The sequence below is a fragment of the Lynx canadensis genome, chromosome B3 (assembly GCF_007474595.2).
Source record: "Lynx canadensis isolate LIC74 chromosome B3, mLynCan4.pri.v2, whole genome shotgun sequence".
In the NCBI taxonomy this organism is placed as follows: Eukaryota; Metazoa; Chordata; class Mammalia; order Carnivora; family Felidae; genus Lynx; species Lynx canadensis.
In genome coordinates this window covers 44,096,711-44,119,262 of record NC_044308.2, presented here as the reverse complement: position 1 = coordinate 44,119,262, position 22,552 = coordinate 44,096,711, and the positions used below count along the sequence as shown (strand labels likewise).

General features: G+C 35.3%; 1 protein-coding gene across 4 annotated transcripts in view; it reads right to left on the bottom strand.

Moving 5' to 3' along the window:
- ICE2 (interactor of little elongation complex ELL subunit 2) overlaps positions 1-22,552 on the bottom strand; it is a 64,812-nt gene that overhangs the window by 8,502 nt on the left and 33,758 nt on the right. For all 4 annotated transcript variants that reach the window (XM_030318043.1, XM_030318047.1, XM_030318044.1 and 1 more), the window contains 3 exons: positions 22,148-22,323; positions 17,743-17,872; positions 717-801 (listed from right to left, as the gene is read on the bottom strand). In XM_030318043.1, coding sequence (XP_030173903.1) covers positions 717-801; positions 17,743-17,872; positions 22,148-22,323 — 391 coding nt within the window. The remainder of the gene's footprint in view (positions 1-716; positions 802-17,742; positions 17,873-22,147; positions 22,324-22,552) is intronic.

The following is a 22,552-nucleotide window of genomic DNA, read 5'->3' as shown; positions in this document are numbered from 1 at the left end:
TCAAGACTGAATCTGAAATCCTTCAAAAATTGTGTCAAGCCCCAAAGCTGGAACTCTGCAACCAGTCTAAGTCAGGACAGTGCTCATCCTACTGGTGAATCAAACATCTTCACTACCAAGGTTATCACTCTAGCTTGGCTGTGTGCTCTGGAGCAAATCACTCTAAGGCCCAGCTTCCCAACATGTAAAATGGGGATAATACTACCACCAGTCTTTTCTCGAAAGCTGTGACATACAAATTAGATAACGTTTGTAAATTATGTTCCTTTGCATTTTGGTACGTGGAGTCCTGAGCACAATAAACTCATTTCAATCTGATGTACAGTCATCCGTGGCACAGGGGAAACTTTTAGAAGTCAGGATGTCTAAATAGAAAGCTTGGAGCTAAGAGTCTAGGACTATACTGTTCTTTCCCATCCCTGAAAAGGAGTGACTTGTGCTCTCATGCACTTCCCAGATGCTGGGCTACTACTCTCCCTCTAGCCTTCTCTGTCTGAAGTAGAAAGACTGGAACCACTGGTATTCCATTTAATTGGAAAATGCAGATGATTAATACAGATGGATCACAAACTGGGTCAGGGGAAGCCTCAATGTATAAAAGGTATAAAAGTCTTGAAAATAAATGATTTAAATTTAACCAATATTTAGAGATAAATGAAAATTAGTGATCATATTAACAAGTTTTTAAAATCCCACCACAAAGTAAACTTTCTTACTTGAGTGCTGAGAGTTTTTCTTTTAATTCTTCTGAGGTAATTTCTTCTAGCAGAAAAAGCTTTGAAGTAAATGCATCAATATGTCCTAAAACAAAATATCAAACTTAAAAAGAACAATTGCAGTATTGAAAAACAAAAAAAGTTATCCAATCTCCTTAAAGATGTTTTTACAAAAATGTAACACCTGTAAAGGAACTTTACGTTCTAAAAGAGAATTATACATTTTATTAAGTTTGTTAAGTAAAGCTGCATTTTAAAATGACACTAAAGTCAGATTATAAAAGACATACATATTAATTCTAAAATATTTGCTGAATATAGAAAAGTTTACACATATGCACACCAAAAACTAACCTCTAAGTCCCAAATTTAAGAGTAACAACTGATAAGGGGCCTGGGTGACTCAGTTGGTTAAGTGTCTGACTCTTGTTTTCAGATCAGGTCATGATCTCACGGTTCATTAGATCAAGCCCCATGTCAGGTTCTGTGCTGACAGTGTTGAGCCTGCTTGGGATTCTCTGTCTCCTTCTGTCTCTGCCCCTCCCCTGCTCGCACACACTCTCTTTTTCTCTCAAAATAAATAAAATTAAAAAAAACCCCTAACTTAAAATATTGGTGTTTCTATTTCCTATTAATGTTGCATTTTCATAGAGATTAAATTTTTAGAGAAATATGTACCTATTATCAAAGTAAGCGATAGTCAGATTTATAGTTTGGGTACGTTCTCCACATCTCTAACACACACCTGGTTAAGATAAGAATTAGATTATAAAAATCCAGCTTAATTATTCACAACAGCCAACATATGGAAACAACCTAAGCATACATCAACGGATGAATGGATAAAAATGTGGTATACATAAAAAATGGAATATTAGCCATGAGAAAGAAGGAAATTCTGTTTACAACAATATAGACAGACTTAAGGGCATTATGTTAAGGAAAATAAGAATGAAAAAGAAAATATTATGTGGAGTCTAAAAATAAAAGTCAAACTCATAGAAACAGAGTAGGAAAGTGGTTTCCAAGGGCTGGGGGAGGAAGGAATAGACAGAGGTGGTAAAATGGTACAAACTTTCAGCCACAGTCTGAGAATCCAATATGTAGTGCGGTGACTATAGATGATAACACTATACTGTATGATTGAAATCTGCTGAGAGTAGAACTTAAATATAAATCATCAAAGGGAAGAATCCTTTCACAGTGTACACGTATATCAAATCATCATGATGTACACTTTAAATATCTTACAACCTGATTTGTCAATTATACTGCAATAAAGCTTAAAAAAGTCTGGCTATTAAAGCACACCATAAGATTCCCCATGGTTAAAAAAAACAACAACAAACTCTGCTTAAGGTCCTACTTTCTTACAAGTATGACATAATTCCAGAATTCTAAGAAACAACGTAGCAAAAGACAACACTTCCATTTTAAAAAGTAACATGTACCTTATACAACAAAATAGGTTGAGACAGGACACTTACGTTTTTTTTTTTTTAATTAAAAAAAATTTTTTTTAACATTTATTTATTTTTGAGACAGAGAGAGACAGAGCATGAATGGGGGGAGGGCCAGAGACAGAGGGAGACACAGAATCTGAAGCAGGCTCCAGGCCCTGAGCTGTCAGCACAGAGCCTGATGCGGGGCTCGAACTCACGGACCGTGAGATCGTGACCTGAGCAAAGTCGGACGCTCAACCGACTGAGCCACCCAGGCGCCCCAACACTTAGGTTTTAAATGTACCAAGGAATGGGAATGCAAGCTGGTGCAGCCACTCTGGAAAACAGTATGGAGGGTCCTCAAAAAACTAAAAATAGATCTACCCTATGACCCAAAAATTGCACTACTAGGTATTTATCCAAGGGATACAGGTGTGTTTCGGAGGGACACATGCACCCCCATGTTTATAGCAGCACTATCAACAATAGCCAGAGTATGGAAAGAGCCCAAATGTCTATGGATGGATGGATGGATAAAGAAGATGTGCAGGGGCGCCTGGGTGGCTCAGTCAGTTAAGCGTCTGACTTCAGCTCAGGTCATGATCTCATAGTTCGTGAGTTTGAGCCCTGCATCGGGCTCTGTGCTGACAGCTTAGAGCCTGAAGCCTGCTTCAAATTCCATGTCTCCCTCTCTCTCTGCTCCTCCCCTGCTCATGCTCTGTCTCTCCTTCAAAAATAAATAAAAACATTTAAAAAAAATTTTTTTTAAAAAGATGTGGTATATACGTACAATGGAGTATTACTCGGCAATCAAAAAGAATGAAATCTTGCCATTTGCAATTACGTGGATGGAAGTGGAGGGTATTTATGCTAAGAGAAATTAGTCAGAGAAAGACAAATATCATATGACTTAACTCATATGAGGACTTTAAGAGACAACACAGATGAACATAAGGGAAGGGAAACAAAAATAATATAAAAACAGGGAGGGGGACAAAACATAAGAGACTCTTAAATATGGAGAACAAACAGAGGGTTACTGGCGGGGGTGTGGGATGGGAGATGGGCTAAATGGGTTAAGTGGCACTAAGGAATATACTCCTGAAATCACTGTTGCAATTTATGTTAATTTGGGTGTAAATTAAAAATAATAAAATTTAATTTAAAATAAATAAATAAATAAAATGTACCAAGGAAGAATGATATAAAAGATAGCCCTGGGGGCACCTGGGTGACTCAGTTGGTAAGCATCCGACTTCGGCTCAGGTCATGAGCTCACGGTTTTTGAGTTCAAGCCCCGCATCGGGCTCTGTGCTGCTAGCTCAGACCCTGGAGCCTGCTTCGGATTCTGTGTCTCCCTCTCTCTCTGCCCCTCCCCGACTTGTGCTCTGTCTCTCTCTATCAAAAATAAATAAAATGTAAAAAAAAAAAAAAAAAAATTTTAAAGATAGCCCTGAGTTAAATGTTACAAAATCAAGTCAATACAAAAACCATGCTTTGTACCAGAGTTAAAAACATCAATTAGTATGACAAGAATGTAACACTCTTCAATGCTGAAAATATCACTTTTTGTCTTTATTTTTTAACTTGCAATATTTAGTTATCAAAACACATTACCTGGGAAGCTGATGTCAATCACTGGGACAACAAAAAGTGCACATGTCATTTTTATATATAGCTCCCTTTCATTTGCTTTGTGCTCATAAAAATAATTAGAAACATTTTTATCAGATGCTCTACCTTAAAACAATGAATCCATTTGTCCCACGTCCATTTGTTATTTCCTATGCCAAGTTTTAGTTTCACCTCTGCATTTCTAACACTCATTATACAGTGGCATTTCTAATGACTGCTTTAATAACTGTAGAAAGGGAGTATTAAATATAATAAAATATATTTAGACATTTACTAAATATGCCTTTGAGGAGATTAATAAGTCATATCTTTTTCAAGAAATCTCAGTAAAAAATATAGTATATGTCAAATATGGTCAAAGGTAACTATATAGAGAAGGCCAGACTAAGTGCTAGGAGCCCTACTTCTTCAAGGAGTTTAAAATTCTCTCAATATTTGAGCATTTTCACGTGTGGGCCTCAAATGACTCCTGTGTACTTGAGATATTTATCTCCTCAGCCCTTGGGGCAGCCGAGGAAGGCTTGGGATGGAAAGTTTCTTGGCCACTGCCCTTCAGCCATGACCAATCTCTTGTACATCAAACTGGGCTATCCAAAGGTGGGAAAAATTAATTTACAGAGTACAAATAAAGCCTTTGTGTAATACAACTAAAGGCTTTCTATACAGGCATTAAATCATACATATATTCAAACACACCTATACATGCATACATACATATACACAGGCAATCCTTGCTTTGCATGCAGTATGGGATGATAAAAATAACCATACAAACTGAAACCATGCAAGCAATTTTAATGATCAGCTGGAAAAATACAGTTGTTCCATAACCATTAAAACTTTCTGTCAAAACATTATGAATTGGGGAATTGATGAATTCCCCATCAATTTTAAATATTTATGGAAATGAAAAAGATAGTAAAATTAATATTTATTTATATACTGGAATTTACAACATTACAAACACTGAAGATTATTTTATTTATAGAGAACTTATCAAGAGCAGTTTGAACACTGCTTGTCACCTTATTTTGGTACAACTTACGATAGAAAGCAAGCATCTCTTCTGTGCTATGAACTGTCATACTCCTTTCTAAGTTAGGATCAGCTTCCAACATTGTATCCTCTATACTTCTGATGTCAGGAAACATCTCCAAGAGTTCCTTTAATGTAAAATCTTATGCTGGTGTCACTTCTTCATCCTTTATGTCACAACCACTTTCCTCATTTGTGTCCCTAAGTTGGCCTTCACTTCATTCCCGTGGCGACACATCTGCGCTCTCTTGAACAGCAGCGGTGCTGACATTCCACGGTTGGCTATTTCTCCTGCAACCCCACTTCTGTTCAATTCCAACTGCACTTCCAGCAGTATCGCTGTATATTTCTTGGCTGTGCTTTAATCGTGGTCGGCCAACTATCTGTGTGATTATCCACTTTTGTAAAATGTCATGAGTTTATCACTGGGAGGCAAGGAAGGAACACAACGACACACTTTGTTTTCTGTGTGTGAACTCGGGACACAGGTACACAGTCACCACTGACAGACTGGAAAATGTGACATAACTGGTCACTGGTCATGATGTGCGTCTGTGTGGACTGGAGAGTCAGCAGTGAAGTCCGGAGTTTATACGATTAGTTACAGTAAAAATACCAAAGTAACTGAAACTGGTGTATCTTAAAACTGCAAATTCACAGGACTGTCTTTTGTCATTTATATAGAACTGATATATAAAAAGGATTAGAAGGTAGATACACAAGTGGTAAGATTACTTCAGGAATTTTCTTTAAGGAGCATCTCTTAATGTTTTTATGGGGTTTGAGGATAAAAAAATACTGCAATTGAGGAGAAGAGAACTTGTTCATGGTAAAGAAGCAGACATATATTAAAAAAAAAAAAAACAAAAAACAGTACATTTATTCTACCTGAAAAAGAGACTATGAGCTACAGAAGTGGTTCTCAAGGTGCAGTCCCCAGACCAGCAACAGCAGCAGCACCGGAAAACATGCTAGAAATGGTAAGCCTTAGGTCCCCTCCCAGACCTACTGAGCTAGACACTATAGAGTCAGGGCCAGAAATCTCTACTCTCACAAGCCCTACTTGTGATTCTGATGAACAATCAAATTTGAAAATCACTGAACGCATGTCCTACAAACCAACGTGCTCTTCAGTTAAAGAAAGTAACTCCGATCTTATATCACTGTCTTTCTTGTAAGGTAAGTTTTATCTGAATCGCTCAATCATGCAGATAAACTCTATCCTCACTGTTTTCTCCAAAAGATCTAATGCACTGTTCCCCAATTTTGATTTCTGAAGAAAAATCATCTTAAATTTCCTCAAAATCTTGAGATCCCAGGGTTGGATGGGGAAAAAATAACAAAATGCTCAAATTAAATAGAGGAGTGGCTAGCAATGGTCAAAAGGAAAACTCAGGCCACATTTGAGAAAGGACTGTGGTGCATGAGTGCATGAATATATGAGCATTTGGAAAGTTTCTAATCAAGACTTTAAGAATTCAGTTTCTAGAACACAGTAAAATCAGTTGTTTTAATTTACACTGATTAATATTTTCACATACAAAGTACTTCACTTTTGTTACATCTAACACCTACACCTCCCTCCCCCAATTCTTCCGTAGGCCTTTTTAGTGTTATGGCGAAGTTATTAACACTTAAAAACTGAATGAATCCTGGTCCTGCCAACCGAAAAACTCTGTATCTATGAATAAGTTACTTAATTATTCTGAACTTTACTTTTCTCTTTTGCTTATAGCAGTGGTCTACACACATCAAAAACTTAAACAGAGCACTTAAAACAGAGCAAATTATCTTGGAAAAGTTAAAATAATATACAATGTATGAATAACTATGCTTTGTTTTGAGAAATCTTGGTTTAATGCTGTGTGATACAACTATGTGAAGGATGGATTAAAAGTTCAATTCATTTTGGGGTGCCTGGGTGGCTCAGTCAGTTAAGCATCTGACTTCAGCTCAGGTCATGATCTTGCGGTTTGCGAGTTCAAGCCCCACATCGGGCTCTGTGCTGACAGCTGGAGCCTGCTTCAAATTCTGTGTCTTCCTCTCTCTCTGCCCCTCCCTTGCTTGCTCGCTCTCTCTCTCAAAAATAAGTAAACATTAAAAAATTAAAAAAAAAAAAGTTCAATTCATTTTACTACAGGTCTGTGAGAGCTAAAAAAAGATCCAATGATACAAAGATCTAAATGCAACAAATGGCTCATTGCTGGGCTTACTGAAGAGTGACAGTGATTGTTTTTAACACCACACACCAATTACACAAAAGTCTTTGTCTGAATTCTACTAATTAAAGTCCATCTTCCCTGTTGTTAACCAGTTTTTCTTACAAACATTACGACAGGGCCTGCATTCCTATCCTTGAGGCTCTCTGGAAGATTTTAAAAGAGGTTTCTTTTTTTTTTTTCTAATCTGATTCCAAGTTTTTAAAGTATACAGATATGTAAGTTTTTTGTTTGCTTTTGTTTACAATAAGTGACACTTTGGGGTGCCTGGTGGCTCAGTCGGTTAAGCAACCAACTCCTGATTTTGGCTCAGGTAATGATCTCATTGTTCATGGGTTTGAGTCCGTGTTGGACTCCGCACTGACCATGGAACTAGCTTGGGGTTTTCTCTCTTTCTCTGCCTAACCCCTGCTCTCTCTCAAAATAAATAAACATTAAAAAAAGTAACATCTTTCATTTTTGGCAAGAAAATCATACTTAACATACCCAAGGATGCTGTACGGCACAACTCTTGGGGTGGCTGTTTACAAGGAAGGGATTGAATACAATGTCTCTCTAGAGGTGTGCTATGTGGAGATAATGAAGATATCTTCAGTATTATACGTGACAGGACTGTATGACAACATAAAGAGAGAGTACGATTTATCAATCCACATACTTAATAATACAAGTAATGTTTAACTTTTCTTTAGAGAACAAATAAATAAGAGTTACAATATTCTCTTCCTACATCCCAGTGGCTTATCTTATGCACACCTAGTATACAAATTAAATGGTTTGTTTTTTACCATTCCCCTTTTCCTTGACTTTTACTGTTCCTTCAACCAGTAATCAAAGGCAACCTTATTCATTCTAAACATAAGTGAGTATCTCCATGTGCCAGATACTGTTTTAGGAGCTTGAGATATGATCAATCAACAAGAAGCCCAAAGACGGGCAATCGATACAATTAAAGTACAAAGTTTACTAGTGGCAACCAGGAAAAGGGATTGGGAGTACATTTGTGTGGGTAAAGAGTAAATGAAGCCAACTAGAGGAAAGAAACCTAGAGATGTGAGCCTGGTCTTTGTGGTTGCTTTTCTCTGGAAAAAGCAATGAAAGGCTAAGAAATGAACCAGGGCTTTCAATAGTCTTTCAGAATCAGAGGAACAAAACTGTATTTCGGGATCTATCAATGAAGTGAACACCTAAACTCTGAGTTGGGACCTTGTGTAAAAAGGGGTCCCTGGATTTGGTGATTCTTTAAAAGAACTCATAGGATTTAGCATATAGCTGTACTCATGGATAAGACGTATTACAGCAAAAGGATACAAAGCAAAAGAAAAATGACCAAAAGGAAAAGGTGGGTGGAGTGAGGTCCAGAGGAAACCAGTTGAAATCTATGAGTCTCTCCCGAATTTCTGTTTGGGGATGATGAAAAAATTCTGGAAGTGGACAGTGGTGATAGCTGCATAACACAATGAATGTACTTCATACCACTGAATTGTACGCTAAAAATGTATTCTGAATTGGACACTACGATGGTTAAGATGGTAAATTCTAGGTTATTCTAAAATATGTATATTTACCACAATTAAAAAACAAAGAGTCCCTTCCTACTGAAGTCACATAGGATGCACCTTAATTCTTCCAGCAACAAGTTTTTTTTTTTTTGTATATTGGAAAAGCTCATCAGAGATTTAGCACTCAAGGTTTTTATTGGAGGTTCATAATGTAGGTGCGCAATGCCTAGCACATACCAAAATTCAACTTTCAAAGGAAGGCAGATGTTCAATATAAGCCATATTGTCTGTACAGTGTGGGTACTATGACCTATCCTTATCAGTTAGAGAAAGTCTTCTATCAGTATAGAGAATGGTTTACTATCTAAGTTCCCACATATCAGCTAAGAGCCAGCCTTGCAAGGTCTTACACAGGTCTTTCCAAGACCTTACACAGGTCTTGTACAAGACCTTACACAGGTCTTTCCAATGATTGGTAGTGTCAGTCCTGCTACATCAACTCCTACCTACACAGACCCCGAATAGCAATACCCTAGCAGTAAGTGAGAAACAGACTGGTCTTTCTAGGGTCCAAAGTCAAGCTTTAAATGATCTAACTCCCTATAAGTGAATTAGGGTAGATTGCAAGTAATCTTGTCTAGGGCCATCTGGGTGGCTCAGTCTGTTGAGCATCTGACTCTTTATTTCAGCTCAGGTCATGGGTGGTGGGATCAAGCCTTGCATTGGTCTCCATGGTGAGTGCGGAGCCTGCTTGAGATTCTCTTTCTCTCTCTCTCTCTCTCTTCCCCTCTCTCCAACTTGCATGTTCTCTCTCTCAAATAAAAAAAACTTTTTAAGTAGTCTTGTCTAGAGGAAGATACATTTTAGCTTTCTCATTATCTCTACAATTTTTCATATATAACAGCTGGCCCATGATAAAGAACAGCCTGGCATACAATGAAATAACATGGAAAAAAAAAAAAAGAAACGTGAGATTGTGTCCCCCACAAAAGATATGCTGAATCCCTAATCCACAGTACCTTAGAACATGACCTTCCTTGGAAACAGGATCACAGCAGATATAATTAAAGATTAAGATGAAGTCCTATTAAGATGAGTAGGGTGGGCCTTTAATCCAAGTGACTGGTGTCTGTATAAGAAGAAGACAGAGACACAGGAAGAAGATGCCTTTTGATGAGAGAAACAAGAGATAAGGGTGATGCATCTACAATTCAAAGATGTCAACAACTGCTGGCAAATACCAGATGACAAAAAGCATTCTATCTTCTGAAGGATTCTCTCCTACAGGTTTCGGAGGGAATATGATCCAGTGACACCTTGATTTTGGATTTCTAGCCTCCAGAACAAGAAATATCTGTCGTCTTAAGCCACTTACTTTGTGGTACTTTGTTACAGTAGTCCTAGGAAACTAATACATAAAAGAAAATAGAAAAGATCCACAAGAAATCTAGGAAACAGAGGCACTGGACACAGATTTTAAAATAATTTTACCTAATATGACAAAGGAAAGATTGAGAATTTCTATACAAAACTATAATCTGTAAAAAAAGAAGCAAATGCAGGGGCGCCTAGGTGCCTCAGTCAGTTGAGTGCGTGACTCTTGATTCTGGCTCAGGTCATGATCCTGGGTCATGAGATCAAACCCATGTCAGGTTCCACACTGAGTGTGGAGACTGCTTAAGATTCCCTTTGCCTTCCTCTGCCCCTCTCCCCTGCTCACCCACGAGCTCTGTCCCTCTCTGAAAGAAAGAAAAAAAGAAAGAAAGAAAGAAAGAAAGAAAGAAAGAAAGAAAGAAAGAAAGAAAGAAAGAAAGAAAAGAGCCAAATAGAAAATCTAAAACTGAAAAATACAATAACTGAAATTAAGGACTCAAGTCATGGGTTAAATAGTGTATCAGGGACAGATGAAGAGGGAATTAATGAAGTAGAAAAAAAATATCAAACGATGCATGAAGAGTCAAAAGGAAAGGTAAATAAAGAAAAATAAATATAGGACATTAGGGTTACAATAAGATAATAACACTGCAACTAAAATCTTGGAGGAGAAAGAGAGACAATGGAAAAGCAATGATGGTTGGGGACATACTGACAGAACTCTCCAAAATTGTTCAAAGTCATCAAGTCACATTTTCAAGGAGAAATATGAACCCCAAAAGGAATATTTACAAAGAAAATCTAAACTAAGCACATTGTGGGAAAATTGTTCAAAACCAGGAGGAAGATAAAATTTTGTCTGCCAGAGAAAAGAGACTGGTTACTTTCAAAGGAGCAAAAAATTAACATGGACAGCTGACTTTTCAAGAATAAAGTTGAAATAATTAACAACAACAACAACAACAATAATAAACCTTTTAGATGAATAAAAACTGGGATTCTCTGTCACTAACATATCTGTAATAAAGATAATATAAAGGGTATTCTTCAGACAGGGAAAAATGACACTAGTTTGAATCTTAGAAATATGAGAAGAAAAGCAGTAAATCAGGTAAATAACATGAATAAATGTAAATGAATATCAAAAGTATATACTAATAATAATGTATACAAAAATAAAATACTATTGTCTGAGAAAAGCCTAGAGTACTTTTTAATGGAGATAAGTCAGGGATGCATGTTAAAATTATTAAAGTAGCACTCTCCAATTGAGCTTTTTGTGATGCTTGGAAATATACGCACTGTCCCATATGGTGACCAGATGCAGGTTTCAAGCACTTGAAATATGGCTGGTATAAGTGAGAAACTGAATTTTAAGTTTTACTTAATTTTAATAAATTTGTAATAGTCACCTGAGGCTAGGAGCTACTGTATTGGCACACCTCTAGAGTAACCTTTAAAAGAGGAGTAAAAGAGAAAAGAAAAAAACAAGTAGCAAAAGAGTATATATATATTTATGTTAACAAAGAACTATTCTGTTAATAAAGGGGAATAAATGGAATAAAAATATATTCAATTCACAAGAAAGCACTAAGACAAAGGTCTCTAAACCAATGAGTCAAATAGAAGTAATATATAAACTCAGATTTATTACTAATATGTGGTAATTACTATAGGTACTACAGACATTAAAAGAGAAGAGGATATTATGAAGACCTTTATGCCAGTACTTTTCAAAATTTAAACTGAAAACATTTCTTAAAAGCATACACATACCACAAGCTACGAAACTGATGCAAGAAATTAACTATCTGAATGGCTCTAAAACTAATTTAAAAACAGAATTGATAATTAGAAGCTTCTCAAAAAAGAAAACTTTAGGCTGACATGCTTCCTAAGTAAAATTTACCATTTATAGAAGAATTAACACCAACTTTACAGAAATTCTATCAGATAAGAAAAGAAGAGGGAATACATCTGAACTCACTTTATGACATAAACATAACCTTAATATCGACATCTAGGCAAGGTATTACAAACCAATCTCACTCATAAACACAGATGGCAGAATATTAACAAAATTAATATTAATATTAAATTAAATCTGTAAATATATAAAAAGAATAATATATCATGAGCAAGCTGGGTTTATGGCAGGAACACAAGGTTGTATTAACATTTTCTTTTTAAATTTATTTATTTATTCTGAGAGAGAGAGAGAGAGAGAGAGAGTGTGTGTGTGTATGTGTGTGTGTGTGTGAGTGGGGGAGGGGCAGAGAAAGGGAGAGACAGAGGATCCCAAGCAGGCTCCACACTGTTAGCACGGAGCCCAACATGGGGCCTGAACCCATGAACTCATGAGATCATGACCTGAACCTAAAACAAGATGGACACTTAACCAACTGAACCACCCAGGGGCACCAAGGTTGGATTAACATTTTAAATTCATCAACAGGATATGTCACATTAGAATAAAAAAGTCACAGCAACACATCAAATGGGAAGAAAATAACTGATAGTTTTTTTTTTTTTTTACCCATTCATGATTAAAATTCTTAAACTAGGAATACTAAGGAACTTCTTTATTATAATAAAAGGTATCTACAAAAACCTATGCAAAATACCAAACACAATGGTGAAATGTTGAAAACCTTCCCTCTTAAGATTAGAAATATGGTTAAAATGCCCATTATTCACCCTCTAATTAAGTGCTAGGTAATGAAGGCAAGGAAAAATAGGTATAAAGGTTGGAAAGAAGAAATAAAATGGTCATTGTTTGCAGAAGACATGATTGGTTACTTAAAACATCTAAATCATTAGAATGAATAAGTGAGTTTAGCTAAGTTGTTAGATAGAAGATCAATATACAAAATCAACATGCAAATAAAGTTTATATTTTAGTAACAGACCATAAGAAAGTAAAATGTCAGAAATACCATTTACAATAGCTTAAAAATACCAAACACCAACAAAATGCACTTAACAGATATACAAGATCTCTACATACAAAATCGTAAAATACTAAGAGAAATTAAAGATATAAATAGAGAAATATACAAAGTTCATAGATTAGAAGATATGTTATTGTGAAGCTATCAATTTGCTCCACATTGAGTCAATGCAGTTGTTAACAAAAATCCCAATCTTCTTGCTGTTGTTGGTAGAAACTGACAAGCTGATTCCAAAATTTGTAAATACAAAGGGCCAAGAATAGCCAAGAAACTCCTGAAGAAAACCAATTGACAAGATTCACTTTACAACATAGAACATTTTATAAAGCTAGAGTGATTTAAACAGTGTTAATTGTCTAGCTAGAGTAGGTAGAAAAATTAAGTAATTACTCCAGGTGGAGTACTTAAAACAGGTACTGCCTGAAGGACATACAGGGAGTGAGAATTAGATTCACATATATGATTTATAATACAAGTAACATTGGAGAGCAGCAGAGAAAGGGTGGTATTTTCAATAAAGAGTGCTAAAAATTGAAAATATGATCTTGATATTCCATGTAAAAATACCACATAAACTGTCTATCTAAATAGAAGGGGTAGAAAAAAAACCCCAAAGATTCTAGAAGATAATATAGGAGAATATCTTCATGATCTTGCTGGGGGATGCAGTTTAAAATGGGACAAAGAGGGGCGCCTGGGTGGCGCAGTCGGTTAAGCGTCCAACTTCAGCCAGGTCACGATCTCGCGGTCCGTGAGTTCGAGCCCCGCGTCAGGCTCTGGGCGGATGGCTCAGAGCCTGGAGCCTGTTTCCGATTCTGTGTCTCCCTCTCTCTCTGCCCCTCCCCCGTTCATGCTCTGTCTCTCTGTCCCAAAAATAAATAAAAACGTTGAAAAAAAAAATAAAATGGGACAAAGAAAGCACTAATCATAAAGGAAATAATAAGTTCAAAAGATAGCATTAACAGACTGAAAAGGCAAGTTACAGAGTGGGAGAAAAATATCTGTAACATTTAAAACCAATAAAGAAGGACCAAACAAACAGAAATGTCACAACAGAGAAATGAGCAAGAAGTTTGAATAGGCAATTCATAAAACTGAACATCCAAATGCTCAATCACATGAAAGAGTGTCCAACTTCATAAACAACCAAAGAAAGGCAAAGTAAAACAATAATGAAATAATACTATCTACCTACCAGCATGGCTAAAATGAAGTCAACTGAGAAGCCCAAGTATGGGCAAGAATGTGAAAAAAAACTGGAACCCTCACATATTGCTAGTATAAGTGTAAGTTGTCTCAATCATTTTGGAAAACTTTCTGAAATTATCTACTGAATTTGAAAGCATACATAACCTAGTAATTCCACTCCTTGGCATATGCCCAATAGCAACATGTATGCATGCACTAGTAGACATTTACAAGTATGTTCAGAGTTCCATTAAAATGGAAACCACCCAGACAGGTTCCTAAAGTTAAATGGATAAACTGTAGTATATTCTTATAAAGGAATATGTCAAAATAACAAAAGTAAACTACTGTTACATACAGTAACAATATGGATAAATTTCACACAATATGGATAAATTTCAAAAATGCTAATTGAAAGAAGGCATAAGCAAAAAACTCCTATTTTATGGCTCCATATGTATGGAGTGGGAAAACAATACTATCACATTGGAATTATGACTACAAATGGAGAAGAGGAAGAAGGCAATGATTGGGAAGGATCACTTGGGGATCTTCTGGGTCACTGGTAGTTTTCAGCTTCTTGATCTGGGTACTAGTTGCAGAGGTACTGGCTTTGTTATAATTCCTTGATTTGTACATTTATACTCTTTCCATTTTCTGAAAGTGTATTATACTTAAAAAGTTAAAAATGGAAGACAAAAACACATCAAGTCAATGGTGTACTTTACAACTATTCTATTTTCTTAGAATGGAAAGAGTACTATGTAGATATTTAAAAATTATGTGTAAGTATAGAGAAGTTATTGCTCTTTGTTTTAGGCTGCTTTTAATTTTTGGATAAGAAATCCTTTAACTCTTGTATCATAAAGATGATCTTCCATATTTTCACCTAATTCTAGCTTACTAGCTTTTTCCTCAGCACAAATATACAAAATCTTCCTTCACTGTCTTGCAGTTATCTATTTTCATCACGAAGTCTACTTTTGGGGCAATATATTAGGTAATAATTATAATAAAAAAGGTTTGTATATACAGTCCCTGAAGTAAGTTGAACAAAATATTATGTTCATTATGTATAAGTGAAAAGGCTCAGGCAAACAATTATAAAATACATAGTAATCATACACACATATCTTCTCACTCCCACATTTAGCATGATTTCCGCTACTCTATTTATAATGGAAAAAGCACAGGCTGTGGAATCAGAAGAGATACGGATATAAATTCTGGATTTCCCAGCAACTGTGTACTCTTGAGCAATAAACACAGAGAACCTTAGTTTCTTCCTCTGTAAAACAAAGATAAACATCATCTATTTCACAGAATAGTGAGGATTAGCAATAATGGATATATAGTCGTCGACCCACATTACATACTTCATAAATGAGAGCTCTATTATATTCTTTTGTTCTATTATTTTATACACACACATACACACACACACACACACACACACGCACACATGTATTTAATAGTTTCTAAGGATGATTTTAGAGCATTTCAAGTGCATCTGATAATATACAACTTGGTTTGTGAGTGGTAGATACATAATAAACCAAAGAAGAAAAAAAAACAATATTCTATAAGCTGTACTTTGGGAGGCTGGGAGGAGTGTAGTGAGGAAAACTAACTTATTAACAGGGAGGATCAAAGAACAGAATATTTGAAAAGAAACACATTACAGCTTTTAAGGGTATACTGTAACTCATATCTAGCAACTCATTTCCAATTTAGTCTGTTACTTGGATGTCAAAGGGCAATAATAAACACTTCTGAAGTGGGATGTCTTAAGTATTTTATACACAGCTCCTTTACCTTTTGACTATCTGTAGACAGACACTCTTCTTAAAACCAAAACCACTAAGTCTACATTATATTAGGTGTAACTATAAAGAGATTCAGTAATGAGTCACACAAACCACTTTCACAACTGATATATAACTTATTTTAATTATATTCAGTCATTCTAGATACAACAATAACAAAAATGACTGTTGCTTTCTATATTTCCAGAGAGTAATTATAAAAAAAACTTACTTAGGAGCCCTTTCTCCTACACTCCCTTCCTGATGTAACATTTTTCTGAAAATTAAAAGAGTAATACAGCAACATGAAACAACAATAAAAAACAACCCTCTAACCCATAGATGCTTTTAAAACAACATTTTAAAACATATTCACGCCCACATAAAAATTCAAACCTATCCCCAAACCCAAAGAAAACACAACCATGCAACATAGGTTTCTCATCAAACAAATGTCAGAGAAACCAAATACACCATCCCATTAAATTAAAATGAATGGCTTATAAGTGGGTAAGATTTACGGAGGATAAAGAGCACACAGGACAATAATTACTTGGACTTCAAAGAATACTTTAGATGAAGTAAGCCATATAGATGATGGCAGTTTTATCTGTTAGAGTACATCAGAAATCGAACAAAAAAACCCCACCACTTCGTATTGTTTTCGTCATGAGTCTCTATTCTTTCTGTGCTTTAAACAGGATTTAAGTGCTCAGTTTTTGTTTCATCCTTTCCTAAAATGGATGTGGCTAGTAACTGCTTTCAAGTAGCTTACATGAAGACTGTTGGTATGTTTCATGGCAAGAGGTCTTTTGGAGGAACACTGCAATTGTGGTCAGTGGCTGAAAACTAAAAGAACTTCGGGCACTGAGTATGAAACAGGAGGAGGGGGCTAGTGCACTACCAGGTAGGACATTTAGCCACTTGTGTTTTTGAGTTAAGCAGAGAGAGCAAATCAGTTATCTTATTAATACTCTTACACAGTAAAGACAAAATATTGGTTAACCAAAATATGGAAAAAATTTTCAGATGAGTCGCCTTTTTCTGATTAAGCAAGAAAAACACACTCGTAACAGTTATTTCACACCAGGAATTACGCTAAGCACTATGAGAATACAAAGTTTCATCAGACACTGACCTTAAACTACTTACTGTCTACTGGGAAGATAGGATAAGTATCAAAAGGAACAACACAATACAAAGTAACAAGTCATAAAAGTGGTGAAAAAAAGACTACCTTGAAACATCAAAAGAAGGAAATGACTTCACAGAAGGGCAGCTTGAGATATTTGGGATGGACTGAGACATATGGTATGAATTAAAACATGGGATGAGACATTCCACTTGGAGGGAGCAGTATCAATAATGACTGGTAAGTAATCCTTCATGTGAAGTATGTTAACTGTACGTGAACCCAGATAACACAAATCAAATCCCTAACCACCCCCTCAAATAGCAAAACAGAAACAAAGTAAAAAAATGTTATTTGAAAAAATTCAAATGTCATTATAATTTTAAGAAAATTTCAAAATATGTTCACAGTAACAGTTTAAAAGAAGCTTGTTAGAAAACACCTCTACAGTTTTAGTTTATTATACTGTAAAATAAACTAAGTATTTTAAAAATAAAAGGACTATGTTGACATTCAAGTACAACTGAACAATGAGTAAGAGGGAAATGAAAACATTTGATCTCACTAGTCACACCCCACCATTTAAGTCTGCAGGAGGAATGCTGTTTTAATAGAAAAAAATGTTAACACAATAAGAAAACTGAAAACAAAGAGTACAGAATGGAAGTATTTATAATTGATTAACAAAAGTATGTTTTTACAAAGGAATTAAAAAGGAGAATAAAGCCTCCTGTGTAACTTACCAACATAAAACGAGCAGTTGGAATGCAACAAACTTTCAGTCCATAAGCGACACAGTTCACTTTCAGTTAGAGCTTCAACTCCATAACAAGCTTGATATTCCACTTTGGGTAGTACATAAACCGGAAATTGCTGAAATGCAAGGTTATGCTTTTTCAAAGCTCCATTAATTTACTTTTCATAGCAAATACATTTGCCTATATAGTTCTGCCACTTTCAAAATACTTTCACCTAATCTTATTTCATCCGTTCAGACACAGTAGAATTCGAGGTGGACAGATAAGATATCCTGAACCAACAGCTACCTGCCTCCCATCTCCACCCCAAATCCACATACCTCCCTACATATGCACACATTTTATCAGGCTGTGTAAGTGACATTAGAAACCTGGTAACAGAGCCTATAACACATATTTGCCCAAAGGTTCAAAGATGGATGCTAGGAACCAAAGACTTATACTATTAATTCTCAGAGGATAAAAAAGGAAAAAAATTTTTGGCCCTTTAAAGCATTAAACACATGGTCTCAGGCTCAAATGCTCTGACTAGCTTGTTTTCATTCTATGAATGTATAGGCATTAATACCTACATTAACACCTGTCAGTGTCCTTATCTTCATTAATACAAAGGCTTTGTTCCGAACATTAAATACCTGGTAAATTATCCATTTAGAGTTTATTGGTCAGGACACTAAATAGATTAAGTAAAATAACTGTGGCCATTACTGGTCTAAACGAGTAAATGCAAAGATATACATGCTTCTGAAATAGTATGTTAGTCATGTTCACTATGCTCATGTTATCTCATTTCTGTCAAAGAATATTCTACGTTTAATAGTCTCTTCATTTGCAGCTGCAGAAGGAGAAATACATGATTCAAGAAATTTATTCAAAGTGATATGGCTAGTTAGTACTTTTGAAATTATACTAAGCTGTCACTATTCATATACTTGAAAATATTTCATAAACGTTTCAGAATTCCTGATTTTCGCAAAGTGGCAAATTTAGTGTGCTTGGAACAATGATGGTGGTAAGAACAATTCAAATCCAGTAAAATTTTTCTCAACAGTAAGTTTGGTTCATAAGATTACCTTTGAATGTTGTAAAACTCTTAAAGCAGTGTTTCTTAGATTTCAAAGTGCATATGCATAACCCGGGGAATAGCTTTTTTAAAATGCAGAATCCGAGATGAAGAACAAGGTTTTTCTTTTTTTAAAAACTGAAGTATAATTAACAGTGTTATATTAGTTTCAAGTGCACAATATAATATTCCAACAATTCTGTACTTTAGGTTTTGCATATTTAATAAGCTCTTGTTCCAGGGGGCCAAACCTCAAGTATAAGGCTCCTACGTGTCTTCACATTTAAAAACAAATTACACTGTGATAACGATAATTTTACTGCTAAAAGCGTTTTATTATATAATAATTCTTTGGCAATTGGTAGTCCACATTGACAGTTGCTTATAGTTGCAACGATAAGCTAGAGATAAGGAAGGAGAAGTTAAAATGGTTGAGAAATTTGCTCAGGGACAGAGTCAGTTTACAGCAGAGTTGAATAACTGATAGAGAAGATACTCTTTTTGGATCGTGAGTAAATTTTCCTTGATAATACTGCCGTATCTATAAAACTAAGTCCTGAATCTGGTTTTAATTTCTGTGTGTATTCTACTGCCATCTCCAGGAAGCCAAGGGAAAGAAAAGTCTGGATATTTTATGGTATTATTCCAAAATTAAAGTGAAATTTTAAATACAAAGCTTTCAAACTATAAAAATTAAATTTACTGGAGCACCCAGGTAGCTCAGTCGTAGACTGTCTGACTCTTGATTTTGGCTCGGGCCATGATCTCACAGTTTGTGTGTTTGATCCCTGCAATGGGCTCTGTGCTGGTGGCGTGGAGCCTGCTTGGGATTCTCTCTCTCCCTCTCTCTGCCCCTCCCCTACTCACGCGCATGTGTGCTCTCTCACTCTCTTTCTCAAAATAAATAGGTAAATTAAGAAAAAATTATATTTACTCTTCCTTTCTACCTTGAATAGTAACTCCTATTTTCCCCAAATGAAAGCTTTTATTGGTTCTGTCTTCCAGTTACTCATATAAACCTTTCTAAGCTTTTACATGAATTCCTAAATAGATACTTAATAGCTAGTATCAGAGGTTGAAGAGACTTTTAAGTATTTTAAAGCTTTATCTAAACAAGTTGGTTTTTAAGTAGTAAATATTAATGAGAATGCTTTCTTACCTAGAGTTTAAATAGGGCTACTTTAAAACTTTTCAAACTAGTGCTTAAATTTCCCTGAAATAATTTCTTCCTTAATAACACCCTCTTCTCTCTCATCCCTCAATTCTTCTTGTTTATAGAATACCTGTTTATTGTGTTTCTAGGATATAAAACATTTGGGAGAAACAAGTAAGTCAGACATGATTCCAAGGGAAATGCATTCTACTAAGGGATTTTAACCATGTGTACTAAACTATTACAGATAATAAAAGGTACAACATGATAAGAATTCACTGAAAATTTTACAATTTTACTCTGGTTTTGACATAATCAAAAATATAAGGCTATTTATATTCTATATCTAAGGCTATAGATATTCTTTGGGGCTTGACTATTTTGATATATTTTGATGAAGAGTGAATTCTTAACTATAAAGTTGTGTCTCAATATTTACAAATTGCATTTTAGTCAAGTGAATGACAATGTCCTTAATAGGTTATCTGTTTCAAGAATTAACTCGGTACCCAATATATCCCTAAAGCTATTCTTTCTTAAGAGATACTGGCCACCAATAGTTACTAACTGCTGGCAGCTGGGAGATCAATACAAAGTGCTAAGGGTTCACAGGGTAGAAAGTGAAAGAAATGAGGTTAGCTCCCAAATAAATCAGAGAGATAGTAAAAATTACAGAAATAAAACACTGAAAACACAGTCCATAGCACTGACACATATTTAAGACATTCATGCTATGGCCATTAAATTGATCACAGTTAAGTATACACGAGAAGGGAAAAAATTAGCAAATAAGGTAAAATCTTTTAATTTAGAGAATATTAGCCTTTATCTAGGAGCAGACTAAAATAAAATTTTTAGTATTCTGTCATTCCTTGACTTTCTCTTATAAAAAACCCTATTACATACATTTAATTCAAAACCATTTGGTTTCTAAAATTTCAAGTCTTAACCACTGATAAAAGCCAAATTATGAAAAGAATTAAAAATTTTATTCACAATCTTCCTTCTATTTAACAAAGGATAACAGTATCATCAAGCAAAAGATCCTCCAAGTCCACTAGACTCTGCTGGACAAAGATCCTAGATCCTGATGGGTTCCTTTTAGAATTTTTTCTTGATAGACACTGCTATTAGCAGCTTGGAAAGGCTGGCACGTCCTCCCTCCCTTTCTTTTCTTTCTCTCTCTTTCTCCCCACCTCCCTCCCTCCCTCCCTCCTTCCTTCCTTTTCCCAGTTACTCCTTAATATGACAAAGTAGTAATCAGGGACTTGATCCACAAGGGTCAATGCTAAAGCATCACTAATTTTGATCACCTGATTCCTAGCTGCAACTATAATGACATTTTAAAGTGATCACTAAGGATTCTTATTAGGAGGTAGGTTAGAAAGCAAGAGACAGAGACATCAAAATTAAAAAAAATACACACACACACAAAATGACAAATGTACACAACGGAAAAAATTCTCTTATGTAAAAATGAAAGACATCACTATAATCAGTTATAATATAGAGGTTCCTTTTTACCAGAATTCAGTGATCACACAAAAACCAAACTAATCTCAAAGACAACTTCAAATATCAAATACAGAAAACTATTTAAGAACCAATTACTCAAACTGTAGTAAGAACTTCTTAACTGAAAAAAAATTTTTACATCAACCCTCCTCCTCCTCCCCCCACCAAAAAAAAAAAAACAACAGAGGAAAAAGAAGACCAAAAATGTGGCCTTTTAACAACTCTGGGAAGACTTCAAATGTGTGTGAAAGCGCACCTGTCAAGATGTGGTACTTCTAAAATGAGTCAAGAAGATCCCCAAAGTAAGAGAGAAAGGGGCTAATAAGTCATAATGGAACTCCAAATTCACAGAAAGCAGGAATATATGTGCCAGCCTAGGTCAAATCTACGATGGTGCCATTCTTCATAAAGTTTATAAATTTCATGCAAGAATGTTATGAGCATTCATGAATTTTATATTTAACACTTTCCATTTTCCCTTATTAAAAGTGCTTTCAGTATTTTACTAAAAAAACAACAAACAAAAAGCCTCAGCTCAACCTGGAAAAATTCTAGAGTGACCAACAATTTAAAATTAAACTTCATAACAATGGCGTGTTAAATATTTGCTGATTATCTACTTATACTACCACATCCTAACTCCCGAGGTAACAACTTACTCTTCTGATTTTCTTCCGTTTTTTAGAACGTGGTCTGGTCTCTATCCTCTGGACACTGCATCGCACAAGTAACAACAGGTCTTGCAGGCTAAATAACTTGTAAACAAAATTTCCTTCCTGCGGAGCTACATATTCTGTTGTATCTTCAACATAGTCCTGAAGTTCATATGGCAATCCTTTAAAAATAATTATATTTCTCATTTTTATTTCAAAATACATTAGCTCTTTATCTATCATAATTCAAAATAAAATAATTCCATTATCTAATTTTAGGTTTCTATCAACTTTACTTTCTATTTCTCTGAGTTGAACATTCACACTAGTACCATTTCTGTTTACTTTTACAGGAACTGCAGCCAAGAGCTGAAGTCAAAACTTTTACTACCTTCATTAACACCAACGTTA